Source organism: Stylophora pistillata, chromosome 6 (genome assembly GCF_964205215.1).
Source record: "Stylophora pistillata chromosome 6, jaStyPist1.2, whole genome shotgun sequence".
NCBI lineage: Eukaryota > Metazoa > Cnidaria > Anthozoa > Scleractinia > Pocilloporidae > Stylophora > Stylophora pistillata.
In genome coordinates this window covers 27,864,679-27,889,913 of record NC_142524.1, presented here as the reverse complement: position 1 = coordinate 27,889,913, position 25,235 = coordinate 27,864,679, and the positions used below count along the sequence as shown (strand labels likewise).

At 40.3% G+C, this 25,235-nt stretch overlaps 3 protein-coding genes and 1 long non-coding RNA gene across 5 annotated transcripts; all 4 read left to right on the top strand.

Moving 5' to 3' along the window:
• The first annotated feature begins 1,409 nt into the window (after positions 1–1,409).
• LOC111334950 (uncharacterized) lies at positions 1,410–9,029 on the top strand. 2 transcript variants are annotated; one of them, XM_088725629.1, is made up of 3 exons: positions 1,410–1,800; positions 2,237–2,323; positions 8,394–9,029. In XM_088725629.1, the coding sequence occupies exons 2-3, from the start codon at positions 2,272–2,274 to the stop codon at positions 8,723–8,725; spliced, it is 384 nt and encodes a 127-aa protein (XP_088581755.1). In that variant the 5' UTR covers positions 1,410–1,800; positions 2,237–2,271; the 3' UTR covers positions 8,726–9,029. The 2 variants fall into 2 exon arrangements, with proteins under 2 accessions (XP_088581755.1, XP_088581756.1); XM_088725630.1 differs by lacking the exon at positions 1,410–1,800 and adding an exon at positions 2,150–2,168.
• A 9,366-nt stretch (positions 9,030–18,395) lies between these two features.
• Positions 18,396–19,400, top strand: LOC148729237 (uncharacterized). The gene is made up of 2 exons (XM_088725117.1): positions 18,396–18,730; positions 18,806–19,400. The coding sequence occupies exons 1-2, from the start codon at positions 18,396–18,398 to the stop codon at positions 19,122–19,124; spliced, it is 654 nt and encodes a 217-aa protein (XP_088581243.1). The 3' UTR covers positions 19,125–19,400.
• A 2,534-nt stretch (positions 19,401–21,934) lies between these two features.
• On the top strand, positions 21,935–22,411 carry LOC148729236 (uncharacterized). The gene is made up of 2 exons (XM_088725116.1): positions 21,935–21,949; positions 22,056–22,411. Exons 1-2 carry the CDS (start codon positions 21,935–21,937, stop codon positions 22,287–22,289), a joined length of 249 nt encoding a protein of 82 aa, XP_088581242.1. The 3' UTR covers positions 22,290–22,411.
• A 936-nt stretch (positions 22,412–23,347) lies between these two features.
• Positions 23,348–24,838, top strand: LOC148729235 (uncharacterized). Its single transcript, XR_015988926.1, has 2 exons — positions 23,348–23,514; positions 24,360–24,838. It is a non-coding gene; the product is annotated as an uncharacterized LOC148729235 (long non-coding RNA).
• The last annotated feature ends 397 nt before the right edge of the window (positions 24,839–25,235 follow it).

Genomic DNA, 25,235 nt, shown 5'->3' with positions numbered 1-25,235 from the left:
GGCTAGTATTCTTTTCAACTGTCGCAAACTGAGTTCCTCGTCATGCAGTAATAGAAGACATGAAAGTATTTCTGCGTGGTTGTATCCAATTTTAAAGTATTGCTCAATTAATTCATCGCGAAAGTTCAAGGCCAAACGCGCCGCCATATTTGACCCGTCTACACAAACATAACCCAGGCTCTTGCTTTACAACTACTCGTCACATAACTCGTCAAATAACTCGTCAAATAACTCGTCAAATAACTCGTCAAATAACTCGTCAAATAACTCGTCAAATAACTCGTCAAATAACTCGTCAAATAACTCGTCAAATAACTCGTCACATAACTTTACTTGTCAAATAATTATGTTTGATGATGGCCCTTTGCGGGCTCCGTATGTTTACATAAGCGACCGAAATATATATTTTGAAAGGACAATATTTGCCCACTGACAGCGTGCAGTGCGAGACAATCAGTCTTATCATATAAGAGGCAAAATTACTGAATTGTGATTGGTCAAGACAGAGGGCACTTTTTCTTAATTTTTGTAATTGCCCCGGGCAAAATTATTTGAAAATGATTGGCTGAAAATCGCTTAGCAACGGCTGCCAAGGTAAAGAAATTTCTGTTTGTTTTGTAACAATGGCGTCCCGTTTTGCGCGAGATCAGTAAGAAAACATTTTGCCCCTTATATTATAAACAAGTAATCACATGGTTCCTCGTAAAATTAAGGATTAATATCACTTGTGTTTTCGGAAGTTGCAGAAATTGCCCTGGTCGCTATGCGACCAGGACAATTTCAGCAACTTCGGAAAACACAAGTGATATTAATCCTTAATTTTACTCGGCCCCATGCGATTACCTATACTAATTAAATTCCAGCCAAGTCACGGTTCAGTGGATTTTCTCGGAATTTTAGGTGCGTTTCGTTGGGAAAATCCAAATCCGGATTCTTGTTTCTATTTAAAGGCTGCCAATTCATTATTAAAACAAAAAGGCTCACTTCGTGTAAAATTAAAAAACAAGAAAAAACTCGCTTGGAGAAAAGCTAGCAGACCTGGCGCCGTTATCGAGTTGCGTGTTTGTTTTTATTTTTTATCGGATGCTAACGGCGCCAGGTCTAGCCTGGTCCCAGAGGTTCTCTTCTCTCAACCGGAGTACGAGAATTCGGCGCAAAGCGCTGACCAACGAGCTGCAAAGCAGCGAGCGGAGAGAACCTCTGGTCAGGACCGTTGAGAATCTCACTTTCATGCCACTAAGCTTCGGGTGACAGCCATCAATCACGCCCCTTTCCGACAACCAATCAGAGTAAAGTACTAAAATACCTCTGGGGGTAAAATACCTCTGATTGGTTGTCGGAAAGGGGCGTGATTGATGGCTGTCACCCGAAGCTTGGTGGCATGAAAGTGAGATTCTCAACGGTCCTGACCAGAGGTTCCCTCCGCTCGCTGCCTTGCAGCTCGTTGGTCGGCGCTTCGCGCCGAATTCTCGCACTCTGGTAGAGAGAAGAGAACCTCTGGGACCAGGGTACGCCAGGTCTGGAAGAGTTTGTCAGCCTGACGAGCTTTGAAGAGAATTTACTCCATCGAATGTCGGAAGACTTCAGATTGCAGTGGTAGTTTAATTGACCAATTCACAAAAATTTACCATTTCAACTTTGTTGATATATCCAAATTATTTCGTTACCTCCACCGACACAGCACCAGACAGTTTCTTTATTCACAAGAACAATACGTATAGTAACAGTCGACGCAAAACCCGCCAAATCGCTAAAATTCGCCATTTAGAGCCACAGAAACGACAATACACAGCAAGTGAGGTAGGTTTACATTTATTTTGAGCTTTAACTCAGACATTTCATGATATAAGTTTACGATAATAAGACTCTCCAATATTCTCCCATACATTCCTTTATCATATTTCGAATAGTGCGTGGAAAATTAACGTCTCCTACCCCTAACCCTACGGGAGACGGGACACACAACGCGTGACGCTTGCATGAAATAATCCTTCGCTTTTCCTCAAGACGTGAGCTTGGGACGCCTGTGATGTCACTTATCCTCTTTAGAACAAGGGAGACAAGCAATTGTTCATTGTTGCTTAGTTACTGATAATGACTGACAGCAATATAGAGTGATTTTACTTCATGAGCTATTGACAAAGGGTGTGTTTAACACCGCGGTGCAGGTAATTTATAAGAGCGCAAGGTTTAAGCTCGCCGTTCGACACTTTGAGATTACGCTTTCACTTTGCAGCTTTTGACTCTCAAGGAAACATCAAGCTCTTCAAGATGAAGCTGTGGTTCGTTGCTGCCATACTTATCTCCGCTGCGCTTCCAGCTGGTAAGTGATTTCATCGAAAAATGCATATTTCACCCGCACTCTTTCTGTTTGCAGCGAGGAAATGGAAGGCGAAGCCTTTCGTGTAAATCATGTTAGACTCACCCCTAGTGCAGCAAAACAGAGAAAAAATGATGTTACATAGTACTTTGTTGCTATAGAAAAGAAAACTCGTGAGTCCCCACGATTAATACCTACAATACCTTCGTCGCCAAGAATCTTATCCATCATTTAAGCTTCAAGAAAGGCAGAACCCTGATCCCGGTATAATATGAATTTACAGTCCAGTCAAAAACCTGAATTATTTTCCACTCTTCGGCTTTATATCGACGTATGTTGCTTTTAAATTTGATTAACAAAAAGGTTTCAAAATTGATGCATATCATTGGAAATTTAAGGAGACGCACAAATAACTTTCTCAAGTGTCGGTGCAGGATTAGCGATTCTTTTCGTTGCGGTTTACGTTCAAAATCCGACCATTTTGGAACCAGCTCAAACCAACAATTTACGCTCTATAGTTTCTGCCTTTTCGTTGCGGTTTACGTTCAAAATCCGACCATTTTGGAACCAGCTCAAACCAACAACGCTCTATAGTTTACGTTCTATAGTTTCTGCACTGCTTTGTGCACATTATGTTTTACACTTTGTAACTCTTTCGCTTAAAATCTACACAAAAATTTGGTAAGATTTGAAAACATAGCGAGTATCGGTTAGCTTATGCTCTCGTGAGGGACGATTTTCGTATCCCTACTCAGTGTAACTTTGAGAGTTTGTTTAAACCTTGATTATGAGTATTCAGATCAGATCGGTCGCTTCATCTCAAAGAATGTCGAGCACACGGTTACTGAAACGCTGCACGAAATTTTCAAGTCGATAATATGGGTCACCTGAATTATTTTCCACTCTTCGGCTTTATATCGACGTATGTTGCTTTGTTTTTAAATTTGATTAACAAAAAGGTTTCAAAATTGATGCATATCATTGGAAATTTAAGGAGACGCACAAATAACTTTCTCAAGTGTCGGTGCAGGATTAGCGATTCTTTTCGTTGCGGTTTACGTTCAAAATCCGACCATTTTGGAACCAGCTCAAACCAACAATTTACGCTCTATAGTTTCTGCCTTTTCGTTGCGGTTTATGTTCAAAATCCGACCATTTTGGAACCAGCTCAAACCAACAACGCTCTATAGTTTACGTTCTATAGTTTCTGCACTGCTTTGTGCACATTATGTTTTACACTTTGTAACTCTTTCGCTTAAAATCTACACAAAAATTTGGTAAGATTTGAAAACATAGCGAGTATCGGTTAGCTTATGCTCTCGTGAGGGACGATTTTCGTATCCCTACTCAGTGTAACTTTGAGAGTTTGTTTAAACCTTGATTATGAGTATTCAGATCAAATCGGTCGCTTCATCTCAAAGAATGTCGAGCACACGGTTACTGAAACGCTGCACGAAATTTTCAAGTCGATAATATGGGTCACTGTCCCTCACATTCCAGTTATTAAAACCGTGATCGATCCGACACGGAGATGACAAGTGGAGCATACAGAGTAAACTGCATTAATTTCGTTACAGTATGGCCACCCGATTCGCTCGAAATTAACCGCTTACATGCGCGTTTAATTAGCATCAAATTAACGCATACAAGCGGTCAAAGTAGGGCCTATTTACCTATCGTGAGCTTGTGACGTATAGCGGTTAATTAAAGGCGAATCGGGTGGAAAAAAAAATAAGGCTAAAGTGCGACCCCTGCCATACTTTTTTTATGTCGCGTCATAAGTTGTCCTACAAATATGTCGCGACATTTACACCACGGGAGTCATGGAGGTCGCACTTGTGCGACATAAATGATATTTGAAACCAGATATTTCACGCGTGAAAAGAGCGCCAAATAAAACTTTTGTAGACATGAAGCTGGTGCTAGTTTTATTAGCGACATTTTTTCACTCTCTGTTTAATTTGTTCAATGTACAAAACCTTGTTGATTTGTACGCATTGTACAACACTCGCCAACGGCAAATGTTGGCTCTTGCCGCTTTAAACCGACGTCGACGGATGCAAAGAAAAGGGAAAATATGTGCGAGCCAAAGGGTGAAAACAAGCCATTCCCATACTGAAAATAATCAGGTGAATAGTGCAAATTTGGAAATTGGTATGGGTTGAAATTCGCAATAGGGACCACATAAAACGTGTGTCGAGAAAACCTGTGACTAAAATATTGAACCGATAGCTAGCTGTGCACACGTGTTGTCTTTGCAGAATTGCGAAAATCCAAATTTTTGCTAGTATTTCAGATTTGATCGATGTTGCGACAGAAGAAAAACAAAAATTGTTATTTTAAGGCGATAAGACGAGATATGGCTTGCCTCGAGACAGGACATCGGCTTTTTTGATCGTTAGGTCCTTCGGACATAGTTATGTCTGGTCGCGACAAAAGGGTCGCACTTGTCGCAAGCACGCGATGACAGATTTTATGTCCAGTGTAAACACCAAAAGCGTAAGTGCGACCCCTGCCATATATTTGTGAATGCCATGGACTTGGCATTCGTATCTTCTAGTATCTGCTTAAATAATAGGCTTTATTTCACCTGTTCTCTCGAGGTCCAATAACAGTGAATCGCCTTGAAACGCTCATTATTTTCTTTTTCGTTGCTTCCCCGCCATGGAACAGACGCTCGTCGTAATTAGTCGTGATCTTCCTCACCGATCGCGAATTTCCAATTGATCATGGGTGTAGATAATGCGTATTCTAAATGTATAAGGACTGTAAGTCTTCTTTAAGTTTGTGTCGTCCTAAACGAGCCGTATATTATATATATATATATGTAGCAGGGGCGAAGCGAGAGATTTCGAAGGTGTATGCACAGCGCGGAAATTGGGAGCGCCGAAGGCGCCCCAAACGAGGGGGGTCTGGGGGCATGCTCCCCCAGAAAATTTTGAAATTTAGGGTCTCGGAAATGCCATTTCGAACTGTTACCGCGGATTTTTTTTTTAATTAAATGCGACGGAAATTGCAGTGGTTAGTTGTTTACTTTACCCATCTCTAGAGTTTTAAAGCTAAAAGGGTTGATGGCTTCCTAAAATATCTAGAGAGTTAAGAAGTTTAAGAAACCAAAGACAGTTTCTTGTCGTTTATGGATCAACGAAAAAGCACCGGAAAAACAAACACACGCGCTAGTATAATTCGAAATTTAAAATCGGTCCTATTTTATGGTAGCTGTGACAAATGCTATAAGGGAATAAAAAAATGTTTATATATTTCCAGATTTCAGCTGTACGCACGGACGTAGCGCGTATATGGACGCTATGCCCCTGTATAGGATATAGCGATTAAGCTATTGTAATGTAAATAATAACATTGGTACGATTGACTTACCAAACAATGTTTTTATGTTTGTTCAAGCTTGTCTCTTCCTCTTTTACTTTGCATCTAAACTTGTTTTTCTTTCTGAAATTCTTGCAGCCTTTCCCCTCTTCGTAAAAAACGCGACACAATCCACAATTGCTTCTTAAGGTCCTTGACCTTTTTCCGTTACCGGCGCGTCTGGCACGTTAGAAGACATGTTCGCAAACTGATCGACGGATCTTACTAAAACTGGGAACTGGGAACGGGGAAAGGGTGTACAGCGGTAACCCACCAGAGAATTCAAAATGGCGGAGTAAACGATGTTACAAACACTGATTTTATCGCTAGGTCGCCGCTTGCAGCGAAATTAGACGACTCGCTTTTATTTAACTATTGCCCAGGCGAAGCCACGAAGCCTAGTATTCCGAGGCGAGAATTCGAAGTCAACTTTTCTGCAATGGCTGCCACCATTTGTTCCGACGTCTCTCTTTGGAGGAAAACCTCATTACCTTGCAGTACAATTACTCTATGAATATAAGAATAAATGCCGCTAGCTTGTAGTTCTGAGTTGATTGTTCAGATGTTGTGCATGAATTGTAAGATACCTCTCCGAAGATTTGATTTCTATACAACCTGCAATGTATGCCAGACAAAAACTAAATTTATGAGGCACTCAACATTTCGAAGTAAAATCCTTCCATAAAACCTACACTTACCGTCCATGCTTTTTTCTCCGACGATCGCGTTCGAAGAGCACGTCCTCAAAACTAGTTGCCAGGCCCTTTTAGTTCCCTTTACTCCGCCATTTTGAATTCTCAGGCGGGTTACCGCTGCACACCCGTTCCCCGTTACCAGTTTTAGTAACATCCCTGATCGACCTTGACCTAAATGCTCCACATTGCAAGGTCAAAGTCTTTGTCGTCATTCAAGACGCGTGAACCCCCTAGGGATCCCTGCATATTTCAATTGGTTTGTCACACATTCCTCTCAGTAGGGACTTTAAGCAGTCAGGACGGAAACGCCACCATATGACGCCACGGAAGACGTCGATTAAAAAATGAGTTTCTACTTTTAGTTAGAATTTCGAAAATGGCTGGATGTGTTTACCGTCTCATAGGGCGCCAGACCTCAAACTCAGCATAACGCATAAAAGTAGCGTTGAGTTCCAAATGTAAATTAAAATAACTTGCCGCCGCGGTTTAGCTTCACAGACGACGCAAATTTTGGTGATTTCACGTTGTTGTTTTGTAAAGGACGGCTAAGAAATGTACAAAGTTTTAAAACGCGCGTGCTGGGCTTTTGTTCAGCCAATTAGATCTATTCTTTTTTCACGTTCTCGTTGCCGTAGCCGTCGTGGTTTGCTTAAAGTCCCCAATAATATTTGCGTTTAGCGGCTGTTCGAGATCGGTGGAGGCGCGTGATTGCCGCTCAGATCGAAAAGAAACCGAAACCCAAATAGGTTAACTAGGAAAAATCGAAAACCGCATCGGATGTCAAATCCGAAAACCCGTTAGTATTTTTCGCGAAAACCGAAAACCAAATGCATAAAAACGGAAAATCCGCAAACTGCAATGAATACCAAACCCGAAAAACCGACGTTTTTAAGCACAAAACCCGAAAAACCGATCTAAAAAATAGCCAAAACCGAAAACACCAATGTCCCCCTCCTAAAAGAGGGAAAAATCGAGGTTTTCTTTTCCATTTTCTTCTTTTAACTTTTGAAAATCGTTCAGTTTTTGTCCAAGATTGTCGAAAGATACTCACATTACTATTACAACAAGAAGGGCAATACAACATAACAACTGTCAGTTAGTTTTCAATGATATCCTACGGGCGTTGCTGTAATTTGTTGTTTAGAATTAGCAAATGGCAGCTGTCACATCCATTTATGTTTTAGCTGACAAGCGACCCTTTCCTTCGGCGGATTTCTTTACCATCGATGGTAAATAGCTTTTAATGAGTTTACACTTGAATCAGTGAGGCCCTACAAATATCGATCCTTGCTAGCAGTTGGTCTAGATGTGATGTCGTGCTGAATCTGTCTTGAGTCTTCTGAAATTTCGGCTGATTAATCCAAGCCGTCAAATGTATTAATCAGCAAATCATACAGAATTGCCAATGGGCCCAGATGGGGTGGGGGAGGGGAAGAAGGAGGTTGGGGACGAGACCACACTCCTCAGTCACAGTGAAGTGCAATGGAACTACCTTGTGTAGTTACTTTGGCACGTTTTCACAGTGAACGGGTTCTTAATTAGGATTTCCAACACGGCGCCTTAATTTTCTGATTTCCTGAAATCAAACAGTGTTTTGAGTTCCAAGCTTTCATTTACATGTATTGTGACAACCAAAATACAATATTTCATACCCCGCTCCCTTATCTCAAGAGGAAGCGAAGAGGCGTACCAAAGGGTATATAGTTTATTTGCGTTTCATTATGGCGGGCTCACCATAACAATGATCTCAGAAGTTATTTACAACTCCTATGAAATTTGCAAGGGCGGAAAAACGTCAGAGGAATGTTAAATGAGTAAACAAGGATGGTTATTGAAATATAAAGGATCAAATTGTAATGAAATTGCGCCCTTCATAAATGTAATGACTATGCTTTGATTTTCAAATCTTGTATGTAATTTCCCATTTGAAAAAGACCAGGTCAGCTATCAACGGCAGAAATTTTTATCTCATTCATCTGTTATCTAAGCATTCCTTATCGTGTGTTTTTCAGTGTTGAGTTTGAAGTGCTACACCTGCACCAGTTCCGAGTCATGGGATAAATGTAAAGGAGAAAGCACGACCTGCGTGGCTCCGCTTGCTGATAAATGTGTTAAGGTTTATCTTAAAGTTGGGTCAGCCGAAACGTTCGCCAAATCGTGCGGATCCGATGCTTCCTGCAATAAGGAAACCAATGCTTTCTGTAAAGGCGCCAGTGGATCGTTTGAGTGTGACATCAATTGCTGCACAGGTGACGACTGCAATGCTGGCTCAGCAACCCATATCAGTGGTATTCTGTTAATGTCATGCGCCTTGGCCTCTCTGATGATCTTTTTCAAAGCCTGAAACTTGACCGAGGTTGAGTTCAAGCACAGCTCACGATCAAGGCTGCAACTATCATACGCTTTTTACAATGATGTTGGTAGTGAATTTGAATAGGACTTTTTACATAGGACGTAGTAGTAGTCAATAGGATGATTCTCGTTAAAAAAGGGATGAAGTAAATACGATTTATTGCTACAAGTAAGGGTGCTAGTCCATCTTAGTCTGTCACGTTTTGTGCTGATTAGTTACAGAAAAAAATAGGCAATTTTTTTTATTTTGTTAAATGACGCAGCTTTGGAAAAATAAAACGTTGTTTCTAACGGCCTCTTCTTTAAGAGTCTCTGATTTAATCAGTACTATTCGTTAAGACTCTTGTTATAGTCATCAGGATTTTGCAATCCTTCTGCCCCTCCCCCTCCCGCCTAGCCTCTCCCTCCCTCCCTGGGATTGCCCTGATTATGTGTGTTAAATTTACCTCTAGCTCTCATCTATCTCAGCCCTTGTTTGGCGTGTGAGCAGCTTTCCAACTCCACTGGGTTCCACCGGTAGTTCCCCGGTTTTGATTTAATTGGGAGCTTTTGGTTACAAATTAATCAATTCACCAATGATAACTTCGATGATTTCTATTATAGTTTCTACTTTTCGTAGAAACTATAACACGGTAGGCGTACGATTTGAAACAAACCAGTCCTCGAAAACAAAACGCTCCGCAAGGTTTACTATGGCGCGTTTTTAGTTTTAAAATTCAAAACCTCAGTTGTGTCAGACTTGCTATTTTTCTATTCAAATATTCAATCCTGTGATTGAAACCTACTCCGATTTCCAGTTCCTCAATCGAACTTCTTGTTTGACAATTCAGATACGCTATTTGGTTACTGAAACATCCATTGTTTCAATTTAAAACCAACATTTCTTCGATTCAGTTATGCCCTTTTTCTATTCAAACGTGCAATCCTTCGTTCTATAAATGTTTTTCTACTAGCCAAACACTCAGGTCGTCTAATTCAAACGTGCTATTGTGCATTTCAAATTTTCAATCTCGCAGTTCAAAATAGTCAGTTCCGCAAGTAAAAATGCTATCCTTCTATTCCAATATGCAATTCTTTACCGCAAATCTACTATTCGTCAATTTAAATACACTATTCGTCAGTTCAAATAGGCTTTTTGTCGACAGAAACACGCAATCCTACGAAAACGAAGGTCCTTACGGAAATCTTGAATTCTGAATTTGGCACGTCTGTAATTTATTATGAAATATTTCAACAGTAGAGCCTTATGGAGCCTTAAATGGGACTACTTTAAAGCTAAAACGAAATTTAGTCGAAGAGACATGACATGCACATGGAAGACGCGTTGCGTGACGCTTAAAGCGATGCAGGTAACGATAACATTAGAAAAGACAACTGTCAAGAAGAACATATGGAATTCATATATTCCATCAACTAAAATAGGATAACTGTATTGATTTGATGTTAATTACGTTTCCCGTTAGCTCTTTCTTTTCAACGTAAAACAAATATATTAAGCGAATCAAATGTCTCCAGTTGCAATCGTTTTGTTTTATTTATTGTGTTCGTTATCAGTATTCTTGAGTTATGTTTTAGTATTAGCTTACATAAGCCATTTCCCTTTTTTCTTTTCTATCGTTTGACTTTAGTTCGAAACACGCTCTCATCCACAATTTCAATTTTTACCGCCTCCCGGTTAGCTCAATGGATAGAGCGCTGGACTGCTATGCGGGAGGTCGAGGGCTCAATGTGCTACCTTTCTATAACATCAAGAAATGATTAGATATTCTAGTCTTCTCGGATAGGGACGAACAAATGGAGGTCCCGTCTCCTACAGGGCTAGGGGTAGGAGACGTTAATTTCCCACGCACGAGATTACTGTGTGATGGATGTCCTCCCCTGGGGTGGGATTTATTGGGTGGACTACTCACACGGTTCGCATATGTTCCGTTCTACCCTACTGCGGTAATGCAGTGAAAATGGTTAGAAATTTTGTCATCCGTTCACTATACTGTTTTGATTCGCCGCTTTTTCTGATAAATACTCTGATTATTCAACCCTTCAACGTGCTCGAGCTCCCGGGGTTAAATTGTCATCACAGTCTACACGTGGCTTTGCCCTGAAAAGTTACATTCACAAATGGTTTCACAACAAAATGGGGTGTAATCTAGCTGTCAAGGAAACTCTCCTGACAAGTCCAAGCACCGGACAATAAAATTTCTTGGGCAGAATCGGTCACTTTTACGTTTTGCCGACGGATAATATCGGCAAGCAAAAGTAGCCACCATATACTTCACAGGTTTCGTGGGTTTTTACCCAAGAAGTGACTGGCAGCCTAAGCAAATTGGGAAACAAACCTAAGTCGCGATTTCCAGTGTAGGTGATTAACTCCTTTGTTTGCGAAACAGATAACATCGATTTTGCGCTTTCCCATATTACAAGTACAGCAGTGTTGAGCAGCCATAATCAGGTTTTGCATAGCAAGCAAACAGAAAAGAAGGACGTTTAAAACATTTCGCGGGGGCATTTTGCTTTGCGATCAGTCCTTGATCAGAAACGACATAAAAGAAATCGCATTGTCACGAAATCTCGGTATCTTTTTGGATTGATTGACATTTGTGGTTATCCAAATAATTCGCACGTCTCAAGTGCGAACGCTAATGCAAAAACAGAAAATTCGTTGTTACAAAATTTCCAATTTTTTTTGCAAATACTAAACTAATTTTTTCGGTGAAGTGCGAACAGGGCCAATGTGACCGCTTCTGCCTGAGAAATTTTATTGTCTGGACCTTGGACTAGTCAGGAGAGTTTCCTTGACTGCTGGATTACACCCCATGTTGTGAAACCATTTGTGAATGTAACCTTTCAGGGCAAAGCCACGTGTAGACTGTGATAAGAATTTAACCCCAGGAACACACGTTGACGGGTTGAATAATCAGAGTATTTATTTGATGTGAGTGTGTTTCGAACTAACCTCAAACGATAGAAAAGAAAAAAGAGAAATGGCTTATGTAACTCAAGAATACTGATAACGAACGCGATATTATAAATAAAACAAAACGACTGCAACTGGAGACATTTGATTCGCTTAATATATTTGTTTTACGTTGAAAAGAAAGAGCTAAGGAAACGTAATTAACATCAAAGCAAGACATAGTTGAGGGAATATATGAATTCCATATGTTCTTCTTGACAGTTGTCTTTTGTAATGTTATCAGTTACCTTCATCGCTTAAAGCGTCACGCAACGCATCTTCCAAGTGCATGTCTCTTCGATTAAATCTCGTCTTAGCTTTAAAGTAGCCCCATTTAAGGCTCCATAAGGTTCTACTGTTGAAATATTCCGTAATAAATTACAGACGTGCCAAATTCAGAATTCAATATTTCCCTGAGGATCTTCGTTTTCGTAGTGTGTCTCATGACCATAACGAATTTGTTAATGAGTCTTCGTTTTCGTAATTGGTCTTCGTTTTCGTAATTGGTTTTCGTTTTCGTAATTGGTCTTCGTTTTGGAAGGGGGTCTTCGTTTCGGTAGGGGGTCTTCGTTTTCGGGGTCTTCGTTTTGGTAGGGGGTCTTCGTTTTCGGGGTCTTCGTTTTGGTAACTACCGTCATCTGCTACTGACTCGTTAACTTCTGGTGCTCTTGGGTTCCAAGAACACCGTAGATTATTCAGGTTTAACCCTACGACCTGTCAGACAACAAACAAAAAAGGAAAGAATGGTGTAACGCGTACGTCGAAAAAGGTGAAAGGGCCCGCGTGGACCAGGACTTTCGAGTTGCAGGGAAATACAAGCGAAGAAAGAATGCCAACCCCCAAAGAGTACCGAAAGCTCAAAGCTGCTGATCTCGGAGAAAAAAGATTGACATTCTTCGCTGACAGCACCTCTTTTGATTTTGAGGGTGTGGACAAAACGTGGGGTAGGCCATGGCCTACCCTGTGGCCTATCCTGTGGCCTACCCTATGGCCCTATCGGTGGTCAGGTTTTTAAAATCATTAAAATAAAATCAGTGAGAGTCGAACGAATACGCTGGCGTACAATTCTATGTCTTTAAAAAGGGTATACTAAGAGGTCGCTAACACGATTTTCGACGTCCGAGGGAACGAAACGATGCAATTATTACAGCACTCACCCAAGCACTCAACCATAACGGTAGGTTAAGGGGGAGGGGAGAGGAGGGGCCAATATTGCGTGGTCGCAGAGGATATGTATAATGGCGGCTTCATGATACAGGCTGTCAGTTGGTAACATATAGTGGAGTGCTAGTGTAAAAATGTAGTGAACGGCGCTATATCGGAGAATATATCCAGGTAAGAAAACGAAAAGATTACGTGCCAGGCCAATTTTTGAAGTGCCTCTTAAGTGATGTAGAGTATCGAATTTGCAACGAGCACCCCGGGACACGCACGCATCGCCGTCATAAACATTTCGCAAACTTTACTTGCTTTTCCAAAGAAAGGGCCAGTGTTGCACTAGCTTGAAAGGAGAGCTGATATGATGATGTTTGCCGAAAAGTTGCGTTTAACAGGCTTATGTTCCTCGATTTCCTTATTCTATCAGAAGGTTAAGAAATTTTGATAGGAATGTGGCCGCCAAAACAGCAGAAGAAAGTCGTTGGTAAGACAGTACTCAGGAAAACGTTAAAAGGTTTCCAGCAATGCTATCCTTTTAAAAATCTGACCACCGGTAGGCCATAGGGTAGGCCACAGAGTAAGCCACAGGGTAGGCCACAGGGTAGGCAACAGGGTAGTCCACAGGGTAGGCCACAGGGTAGGCCACAGGGTGGAGATGTCCACTTGGCAGTGATTAAATTAAATTAAATTGAATTGAATTAGTTTACATGAGTTCGGTGGTGACTATACAGTCCGATTCTGGAAGAGCAAATTCTCTGACAGACTGGACATCTGAAATCAGTGGAGGTTGGAACTACGCTGGCATTTTGTTGTCTTTCTTTTCTCGCCAAGCGGAGACTCTCACAGTGCTCCCTCCTCCGTTGCTCACTATGCGCCACATCAGTGTGGATAGCACTTCTCCAGCTAGGCCGGTCATTGGCCACTTGTTCCCAGTTCTCGGGGTTGATACCGCACTGCTTCAGGTTGTGTTTAAGGCTATCCTTAAAGCGTTTCCGTTGCCGCCCCTGGTTACGTCTTCCATTGGACAGTTCACCATACAGAATTTTCTTTGGGAGTCTGGATGAAGGCATACGGACAAGGTGACCAGCCCAGTGAAGTTGGTTCTTGGTAATATAGGACTCAATACTTAGGACCCAAAACACTGCTGTTTGTTGGTCTGTCTTGCAACTTGATGTTGAGGATACGGCGAAGGCAACGCTGATGATACCTCTCAAGACTTTTGAGATGACGGCTATAGGTTGTCCAAGCTTCTGAGCCATACAGCAGGGTTGGCAATATTACGGCTTTGTAAACCTTTATTTTGGTGTTGGTGTAGAGGTTTCTAATATCGAACACCCTGTCTCTGAGGCTACAGAAGGCAGCACTAGCTGATTTTAGACGAACTTGGGTTTCAACATCCAAATCTGCCTTGCATGACAGGCAACTTCCAAGATACGAGAAATGATCAACAGAGCTAAGGCGTGTGTCTCCAACTGTGATCTCTGGTTGTTTTCGCTCAAGTGTGTGATCAGGTGATGGTTGGAAAAGAACTTGTGTCTTCCGAGCATTAAGTGTGAGGCCAAGCGCATCATAGGCATAACTGAAGGCATCCACAGCCACTTGATGGTCTTCAATATTGTACATGATACATGTCATACCACTGAGTTTGATGGTTGCTAAGGTGCATTCTGTCTTTGTTTTTACTTCTTCATGCCCACATGTAAACCCATTATGTACAGTGTGTACTTACATGTAGTATTTTAGGAATTAATTAACAAAATCTTCCTTTTGTCACTATATTGCTAATTTCATGTCTCTATAACTATGCAAACTATGAACTAGTTACGATATTGCGTGTTTTATAAAGTTGCATGGTCACTGGATGGCAGCTTGATATTCAGTTCAGATCCTTCCCAAACAGTTGAAGGTGAAACAAATCAAATATTTGTTGATCGCTTCAATCTTCATAAAACTGGATTTGATGAAATAGCAGGTCTTGAGGACAAATGCTTGACACACAAGGTATTTAATGATTTTGTTTGAATTTGTATATATCATGATTTAGGTGCGCCTTATTGCATTTATGTTGTAGTTGAAATTGGTTTTCAGGTTAAATCTGTTTCCAACTTAGGCTATCCTGTTTCAACCTGAACATAACAATCTACTGGACTTCCTTTTAATGAATTCGAATTGTTTTATGTCATTGTCAGTAAAAGTGTTATCTTTCAGTTTGAAGCAGATTAATGTATGTTGGAAACAGTTAACCTGAAAATCAAGTTAACCTGCAACATTTACTTGTACACTGATGGGCCTGTCTGCATTTAAGGTTTGAGAAGTGGGCAATGTTGCACACTGTAAGTAGTCAAGGAAACACCAAGTCTCAAATACATCCCCCAAAGATGAGAATATTGAATTAATACCCCTGTTGTTTATTTCATCGTTAATAGTAGATATGCCTGGATCACAATTTTGATATGGGGTGTTTGAAACAAATATTACCCTTGCGAATTATTATTGATTTCTGACAATAACGGAGACCTTGCTTAGTGTATATATGATATTATACTTGAAATGTTTGGTCATTTGACTTTATGAGCTTTCATATGCTTCTTTCTTTTTCTGATCACATCTTAGAAAGCGGTGGACTTAGTTGGACCCAGAAAGGAATTCTTCCTGCTAATTTTGAGAGAAATCAAGGAGAAATTGTCTGGTGATGGTATAAAGGAGAACCAAGAAAAAGATTATCATGCAGTTGGAGTTATCTTTGGTTAGTTTTGCAATTTAAAGATTAGCATCCCTTATGTGGCAATGAGAGTAATTAATTTCTAGTGCTACAGCAAACATCACACTTTAATCTTATGTGAAGTTAAAGGGAAAGTACGGTCTAGAAAAAGTTTACTTATATCAAAAGTACCTTGCTTGCATTGTTCTAATTGGCTATTCGTATGAGCTAAAAGCGTTTTAGTTGCAAACAATTACGTTCCAAAAATCGGCATTTTCGAATTGAAATCCGCCATCTTTGTTATGACGAAACTATGACGTGGCAATAGTCAAGCATGCCGGAAATGGATGCAAACAAGGAAAACAGCGGCGAGGAGAGCGCAACTCTTTAAATTCTCGACTTAGATTTTAATCTAGCCGAGAGGATGTAATACATCCATTTATGTTTCAACGAAACATGGCTCGTCTTCAGGGGAAGGAGATACCTCTTTTGAGGAGAAAGAGAGAGAAAGTCAGGAAAATTAGTTTCAAGAAGGAACGTCGACCCTCTCAGTCGCTCACGTCTTGAAAATCGCGAGTGGTTTTCTTGCAGCAACTGTCAAGAGAAACCTACGGAAACGAGAATGTGTGCTCCTAAGAGTTAAATGTGTTAGGACACCGCTCAATTTGAAAGGCAAAGGTTTTCTTCTCAAACAAATCCAAGTTGTGGAGAGATAGTTATTTTGCTAAAGAAGACCGTAGTGCCCGCGACCAATTCATTTTACATTGCTACTTTGGAATGAGACGAACTATTTCTGCTGTTACAGGAACCCAGCTTCGGTGTATAACTGAACACGAGCCACTTGGAACTAAAAACAGCCCCAGTAGGTGGGCAACAAGTTAGAAATGATAGACTTGAGGATCATTCTTCGTATGCGTAAACACCAACAAAATTGATTATAAACACCGAATTAGTTTCCAAAATTCACGCAGACAAAAGGCAGAAGTTAGTAGTAACGAATTAAATTTTGTTTGTTTCAGCATTTACCTTTAATTTGCAATGGTGCTTTTTATCTTTCTTGCTTAGAATTGCCTTCAACGCAGTATTTTTTTCATTCTAAAATGTTTAAAATGTCGCGACTCGTGAAAAGGAGAGCTTTGTCTTTTTCGACGCGCGCCAGAAAGTAGCCTCTGTCATACAGTGTTTACTTTAGAAATTACCTCGATATAACTGAAACTAAAATGAAACTTTTGATTTCTTTTGAAAGCATAAGCACTGTATGATTACATCAAGTAGTTGGTTGGAAGACTTATATTTTCATATTATATTTATCGTGTCCAATCGGTATGATATAGTGAAGTATGGGCGCCTGCCTGACGAAGGATAATTTGTATTTGTCGCAAACGTGTCTGTCTTGATTATTTGCCGGCAATGTATTAAATGTCATTTAAGGTTTTTTTCGCAGGAGAATGTGACTGGTGGGGTGAAGAAAATTTACTCGGTGGACTCATGACAGACTTAGTACAACGATCATCCACCGAGTTACCGTTCCCTCTGGATCTTCTTTTTGCATCATTTGACGCACCCTAAGCTGAATTACCCGATATCCTCTTGCACGAAGGTGACCTAACATCATCCTGTAACCACTTCTAGGATTCTCTCTCTACATCTACTCTATTACTCTTCAACGCTATTACACATCAAGAAGAGATAAAATAATAAAAATATAAACATAGCTAACAAAAATAATAAATAAATAAATAAATAAAATATGTAAAATATGTTCCGGATAAGTTCACAAAGATTCTCATCAGTAATGTTTGAAAATGGTCTGAATGTGTCAAAACTGTACTCGATCATACGGCAGCTGACCGCGCTGAGGGACTAGTCTACCTATTTCGACTGCGTTAAACCCGTTTGCAATAAGGTATTCCAATTGTTCCTGGGAAATAACGAACTTTGGCCTTCCACAATTTCCACTGTTGTATTTACTTGAACGAAAGCTCGACCACTGTTGTTTTTCTGAATCTTGAGCCCGAATTATAGTGGAAACTTCTCGCAGTTTAGGAATAATTTCGTTGAAAGCACGATCGCAACCCAGAGGAGACATGCAAACTGCGTGTACATAAAGCATCTCCGACTGATAACGTAAATAGCCCGGTGTTTCTGATGTTAAATTTCCCGCTTGTGTAAATCTTGCTAACTCATTTTTTAGTGGTAGAGCTCGTACCATAAGGTGCTCTGTAACTGTTACAGCCATTTTGAGCTATCCGTCTAAAATTTGCAACAAACTTTAAAATAGGTACGCAATGCGTACATGTGTCTGCTGCGATACTGACTAGATGTGTGGGGGAAGGAATGGGAAGAACTCATGACAAGTAATGAAGTTCAGGGGGCTGAAGTACCCCCACTATATGCGAAGGTAACTGGGCAGCAAGGGTTCTGTTGAGTTAAAAGTTCTCAGAATATTGAGATTAAAAAGAAATTACAGAGTGAAGAAATGATGGGAAAATATATTGGTACGAACATGTATTTTTGTTGTGCTATACCAATCATTACATTGTGGAACAAAACAAGCAGAATTATCTATGAGTAGCGCTATAAATGTCTTTCACTAGACTAATGTTAGTGAGTATTCACTGTTCTACATTGTTGAACATTAACAAATTTTTTCCAAAATTTATGGGGGAAACTGCAACAAGAAATCCCTGTTTTGCGTTGATTTACTTTATCTCAAAGTCCCACTGAAACGAAATTTTCATAATTTAGGGGTTTGAAACACGCTGATTATTGTGTGCTAATTTGTTTTCGCCAGAAAAAAGTGGAAAATTGTCTTTTTTAGTGTTGAAAACCGCATTTTGGCTTCAAAACATGTCCGGGCCATTCCTGACATCACTGGTTGTATTTACCTCGCTAGCGTGGGTCTTTTCTTTCGTATTGTTTGTATTTATACGGTCCGCCATACTGTCTGGAAACGAGCCTTCAACGGGTGAATGTTCTTCCGAAGGGAGCGAAGACGTTTGCAGCAGTGATGGAGAAGATTACTATGTATTCAATGGCGATTTTGCGCCGTACCAAGGCGAGCCCTTAGCTTCTAGTGAAGACGGCGATAACAATGGCGGCGGCGAAGATGAAGAAGAAGACGAAGACGGTATTTTGCCCTCCGTTTTAGAACGTTTCGAAGGACAAGTTCCTTTAGACAATTGGTGAGAGCTCATAGCTGTGATTTTTTATTTTTCGATTGAACCTTCAGGCTTAAGTCTAAACATTTCTATTTACAGGTGTACGTGTGGAAATTGCAGTGTTACACACTTAGCGGGAGCGGGTGAAGTTAGATGCTGTTACGAAATACTCCAGACGAGAGGGAAGTTTACATTTATCGGTCTCGATGCGGAATACATTTTGAACCATCCCGAATTTTCTCCATTAACAAACCGTACTGTTCTTAAAGCAACAAACTGCGTAGTCATTCCTCGTCCAAACGTGAAGCGGAATTTCGCACCTTTTGTAAGCACACACTTACCATTCTTTGCTCACGCGAGGACAAGGCATTTTCTTGCTGCTGTACACCATCTTGGTTGGCACAGCATCCTTCTTTAACCATCGCTTTGTTTGAAGGAAGCTAGAGCCTTCCCCGAGATTTAGATCGAGTCGCTGCTCAAAGTTTGACAATTCAAAATGCACGGTACACAGTACTGCTATTTTCGATGGCTGCCACTTTGCCCGATGTCTTCGCACGAAGCGAACCCATTTCTCGCGAGTTACATCGTCACGAGGAAACATATGCATCGATATGCCCTCTCTTCTGAAGTTATTAGTACAACTTACAATTCCGGGCCCACCAGCAACACAGTACTTGCCCAAAAACTTTTTTTGGGGCTTCTTAATATTTTCGCCGCACTTCATGCTCACTTGGGGTTTACGCGGAGTTCTGAGATGTATACAACCAGTGACGTCACAACACTGTTTCGGCCGCGCCAAGATGGCCGCCAATTTTGGGCTCAACTAGCCGAGTTTAAAGGGCTAGAAGAAAGCTTTCCACGCACCGTTGGACCAAAAATAACTCACAGCGCTTGTTAGTAAGGTTCACACTTAATTATCATGCAAAAATCTCAGCTACAAAAATTTCGTTTCAGTGGCGCATTAAAATAAAGCATTAAATAAATATCTTATCTGTGGCATTGAAGTTTTCTGTAGGAGTGGATACATACTTCTTATGTGATGAAACATTAATAGACTATGCAACTGAACTAAACATAACATTTTTTTTGGAAGTAAAGCTAATCATTTTATTTACAGTAACATCAACAGAAAGTTAACATGTTACGTAAGTGGTGTATTATCAACATGAACAATTTCAAAGGTTTTAAAAATGTTTGTTATTTGTATAGAAAAATTGTAAACCAAACTTCCTATCAATCGAAGTGAGATAATGTACATGTATTCGTTAAACATGTCAATTAATATAAATTCACTCAGAGAGATGGTTATCTCTGTATTTGCTGGAAGTTCTGGTCCAAACTAAACTGTTTAATAATACAGTTATGGTAAGGAAGAAATAAATCTGTTTTACAATAACAACAGAGCATTATTGTCTTTGTTGAGTGGTATATTACCAACACCAACAACTAGAAAAGGTTTGGAAATGTTTCTTAATTGTAACAGTCACTCTGCAACTTTAGTGATGAAGTTTGATGTTGAGTCAGATGTGAAGTTGACGTCTTTGAGATCTAAAAGAGCTTCACTGATTTCGTCTGACTTAACAGCCTTAGTTAAGTTCTTCTTGCTTAAAAATGCTTCAATTGTGTCTGTAAAAGCTGTAAACCAAAGCCCCTGTTCATCCAGGTCAGCACAGAGTCTTGCAGTAATATTCTTCGTTGCATTCTTTATTTTCTGTGAAGCACCACAATGTGGACACTGCATAATGTTATATCCTCACATATGTAGCATTTTTTCGTTGTATTTCTTTTATTTGGCAGATAATTTGTATGTTAGGCTTATCAACGACTTTGAATTCACCCACATTCGGCACATGAGGAGGTTCGACGTCTGAATCGATGTCAAACTTTTACCGTTATATTCGACTGGCGTAGTCGAATAGAACGGCGAGTCGACCCAATTACAAATAGGTCGAACCTAATTGATTCATGCGTCGAACTTTTCCTGTGCCGAATCTAATAATTAGGTTCGGCACATGAAAAGTTCGGCGTTTGAACTTGGCTCGTTCCTGGTTAAAAAAAACACTTGTTCTGAACAGTCCATTACATTCCAACGTGCGTCGAACATTCTCATGAGTCGTGACATGTTTGGACACGAACGTGCTTACTACTGTTCTTTCATTATCATTTGATAAAAAAATCAGTATAGCATATATAGTGAACGAGTTATGCGAATTCATTCTGTTTGCTTATAGAAAATACCTACTTCCACACGCGGGCATCTCGAGAGAGTTAAGTAATGTAAAACTTCATTTAATTGTTTCCCGATTGTATTTTCAAGAACTAGCAACCAAAAATATCACTCCACCATCACACCACCAGCCTCAGCCGCTTTCTGATCACGTGCAAAACCGTGGCATTTATCGCAGTCCCAAGCGGGATACATTTAAATTTGTTCAGGGTCACTAATCCTTTGTATAACAAGGGACACAACAATTCTTCATCGTTGCCTAGTTACTAAGACTGACTGGCAGCAATATAGAGTGTTTTTACATCATGAGCAACTGACAAAGGGTGTGTCTAGCACAGATTTGCAAGTACTTAATAAGAGCGTAAGGTTTCACGGCCCCAATTAAAATTCCTAAGAAATCTGCAGGGGCAGAAAAACATCAAAGTAACGTTCAGTGGGTAACAAGGACGGTTATCTAAATATAAAGGATCAAAGTATATTGAAATTCTGCCCTTCATAAATGTAATGAATTTACTTAAATTTTCAAACCTTGTATTTATTTTCCTATTCGGGAAAGACTAGGTCAGTTATCGACGACAGAAATTTTTGTCTCGTCCATTTGTTATCTAATTATTCCTTATCGTTTGTTTTTCAGTGTGAAGTTTGAAGGACTATTCCGTGCGTCAGCACCGAGTCATGGGATAAATGCAAAGAAGTAAGCAGGGCCTGCGTGGCTCCGCTTGCTGATAAATAGGGAGCTTTAGCAACGACGACGGCGACGGCAACGAAAACGTCGTGTCGAAATCTAACTTTTCGTTTTTGTAACTCTTTCGAGATTATTCCGATGTGTTTCACTTGGAAAATGCTGGCGAAATATTCAGGGACTATATCACTACGAACGGCGTTAAAGTAAAGAAAAAGAAAGAAAAATTAACCGTCATCCGCTCACGTTCTCGAGAAAACCTAAAATTTCGTTATTTCACGTTGTTGTTTTGCCGAGAACGGCAAAGAAATGTACCAAAATGTTAAACACACGTGTAGGACGTCGATTGTTTTTGCTCATTAAGCCTATTGTTTTCTGCCGTTCTCGTTGCCGTTGCCGCTCTCGTTGCTAAAGCTCCCTAATGTGTTAAGAACGTTAAGGTTTATCATAAATTCGGCTCACTCGAATCGTTCATCAAAACGTGCGGATCCTATGCTTACTGTGATCAGAAAACCAACCCTACCTGTAAAGGCGCTAGTGGATCGTTCGAGTGTGATATCAATTGCTGCAGCGGTGACGACTGCAATGCTGGCTCAGCAACCCGCATCAGTGGTATTCTGCTGCTGTCATGCGCCTTGGCCTCTCTGATGATCTTTTCAAAGCCTGAAGCGTGACCGTGGTTGAGGTCAAGCACGGCTGATGATCAAGGCTGCAACTATTATACGCTTTTTTGAAAGGATGTCGGTAGAGAATTTGAATAGAAATTCTTGCTTAAGTCGTAGTAGTAGTCCATAGTAGATAAAGTCAAGCCGGTTCATACAAGAGAAGATGCTAGTCCATCATAGTTTGTCACGTATTGTGCTTATTAGTTACAGAAAAAAAAGCGGCTTTTTTTTATTTTATTAAATGATGCAGCTTTGGAAAAATAAAACGTTGTTTCTAACAACCTCTTCTTAAAGAGTCTCTGATTTAACCCTTTAACTCCCAGAAGTGATTAACATGTTACTTCTCCCTATAACTTCCATATGTTATCCAGTAAACAGGTAATGAGAATACTCAAACTTATCAGATAGAAGTGATTAACATGTAACTTCTCCCTATGACTTCCATACATTATCCAGCTAAGAGGTGATAGAAGTACACTTGTACACATGACAACGTTTAAAGTAGAAATTCTGATCTGGCACCATATTCTCATAACTACTTTACAAGGAAATGTGAAACTGCTAGAGGAGGGAATAAACAATCACATCTTGGGAGTTTAATGGTTTAATGACACCAAGCGTTATAGTTCTTACTCTTGTAGTCATCATTATTTTGCTTACACATTTTACTCCTCCTCCTCCCCCATCCCCCACCCCCCTCCGCTGTCCCCTCCATGGGATTTACACGACCACATGTGTTACCTTTTCCTCACATCTATCTTAGGCCCTTTTTTGCGGTGTGAAAAGTGCTCCAACTCCGCTAGGTTCCACCGGAAGCTCGCCGGCTTTGATTTAATTGGAGCTTTTGATTCCAAAATGAAATTCACCAATGATAACTTCGATGAGTTCTTATTATAGTTTCTAATTTTCGTAGAAACTATAACAATCGGCATACGATTTGAAATATACCAGCCTTTGAAAACAAAAAGCTCGGCAAGGTTTTCCTCACAGTTTTTTTTATTGAAGTGTTAATATCTGACAATTGCTTCTCTATCTTTGTTGGCCTCAGTTCTCATTGGCCGGTTGAATCGTGAAGCGCCATGATTGCGTTAAATGGGTTCCTTCTGCTCGCCATATGTTGCTCTGTGATCGCTCCAGCATTGAGTCACTCTGTAATTTTAAAACAAACCAAATGAAAGCAACATGAAACAGTGGCGACTTGTCTCCTGTCTTTCCTACCTGCTACTTCCCAAAGGTAAGCTAGCTGTATCACTACAAGTGATATACGATAGAAAAAAAATCGACTGACTGATACCCGGTAGCCATGTTTGCTTCAGACCTTACTTTAATTTGTTGTGCTGCTACTGTGAACTCACTAACCACCGGTTTCAACTACTTTAGCCTTTTTTTGTGAACGTTCGCATTCTACAAACCTCAATAATTACTGACTATTCCCAACTTTCCTCAAGTATTTCTTGCCTGGCACTTTTGCAATGATTCACACCGTTTTTGAGGGTTACAACATTTACAAAGTCTAAATCTTTCAACTTTAAAAACACGACTTTTTAGCTGCATCGATAGTACCCCCGAAAGTTCGTAGTCTATTAAATCTGTTTTATTTGTAGGAAAAACTTGCAAATTGCGTGGAAATATGACTTGACTTGTTTCATCAGTTTTGAGCTTATTCACATTTTTTCTGAAGTCATCTTGCTATCTTTCTTTGATAGTATCGCACAAATTTTCCAAATTTACTTTCCGGCCACCGTGACACTTTGAATAGATACGGAGACTAAAATAATCGTAATGTTTGACAGCAGAGGGTAAAAGCGGAATATTTAAGCTAAAAAATGACGATGTCAAATCTTTGTACAGCTCTTGGGTGAAGAATAGAGGATCGATCCGTTTCGCAGGTTATTACTGAAATCTGTGGCTCATAGATAACCGGGTCTTTGTTTTATCGTACCACCACCTTTGGAATAGATTTAAGTCTGAAAATGGTACAAGATAAATAGTAATTTCTTTGAACTCGAGACCAAAAGGTTTGGTCTCCGTGGCAGGCAGCAGGGATGAACGAAAACAATTTTTTAATTCGTCTTTCAGTGCTGGCTCTAAGTTGCTATTCTTGTGAATCCCAGTTTTCTTGGGTTCATTGCCGGAAGACAAGTAAGACATGCAAGACTGAATATAAATGCGGCAAGGTGTACATCAATATTGACGGGAAGGAAAATTTTCAGAAAGATTGTCTGCCATCGGAGTGGTGTTTAGAGGAAAACCATTATGATTGTAAAAAGCATCTCTTCAAGAACACCACCATCTGTGACATCCATTGTTGCGATGATAATAACAACTGCAATGTTGGCGCAGTGCTCCAAACCAGCGGAATCCTGTTACTGCCATGCGCCCTGTTATCGGTTATGTAGATGAATTTTTAAGTTTATATTTAAAATGCACCAAGTCCACACAGTGTTCATGAACTGTAGGAAGTTCGACATACTTCGCGATTGTAACAGAGCTATCAGGACTCGATTTTGTAATAATTTTCCAAAGTAGAATAAAACCTGCGAGCACTGTTTCACCCGGATCCTAAGGATGCGTTATTGTGTAATGATTCAGATCTGAATTAGTATCCAGGGCACACCTATGCCGGAGGGGAGGGAAGGGGTTACTTGGGTCAATTACGCCGATGTGCTCTTAAAACGACTCCTCATTACACATGGCCTATTTTTAAGAAGTACCTTCCCCCCCTTCCCCTGAGCAACAATGACGTTGACAAATCTTTGTTCTGAGAAAATTTAGGGTCTCCTTTGATGCAATCTGGTGAAAGTGAGCTTGGGTTTCTTATCCAGTTATACTTGACGGCAACACAGCATTCCCTGAGCACTAACTTAACTTTTCCCTGCTGCTCAACTTTACCTATTTTGCGCAGTGGGAATAAGGCAGGAGGGGTAAGGGGGAGAAAAGGGTGGGAAGCGAAAG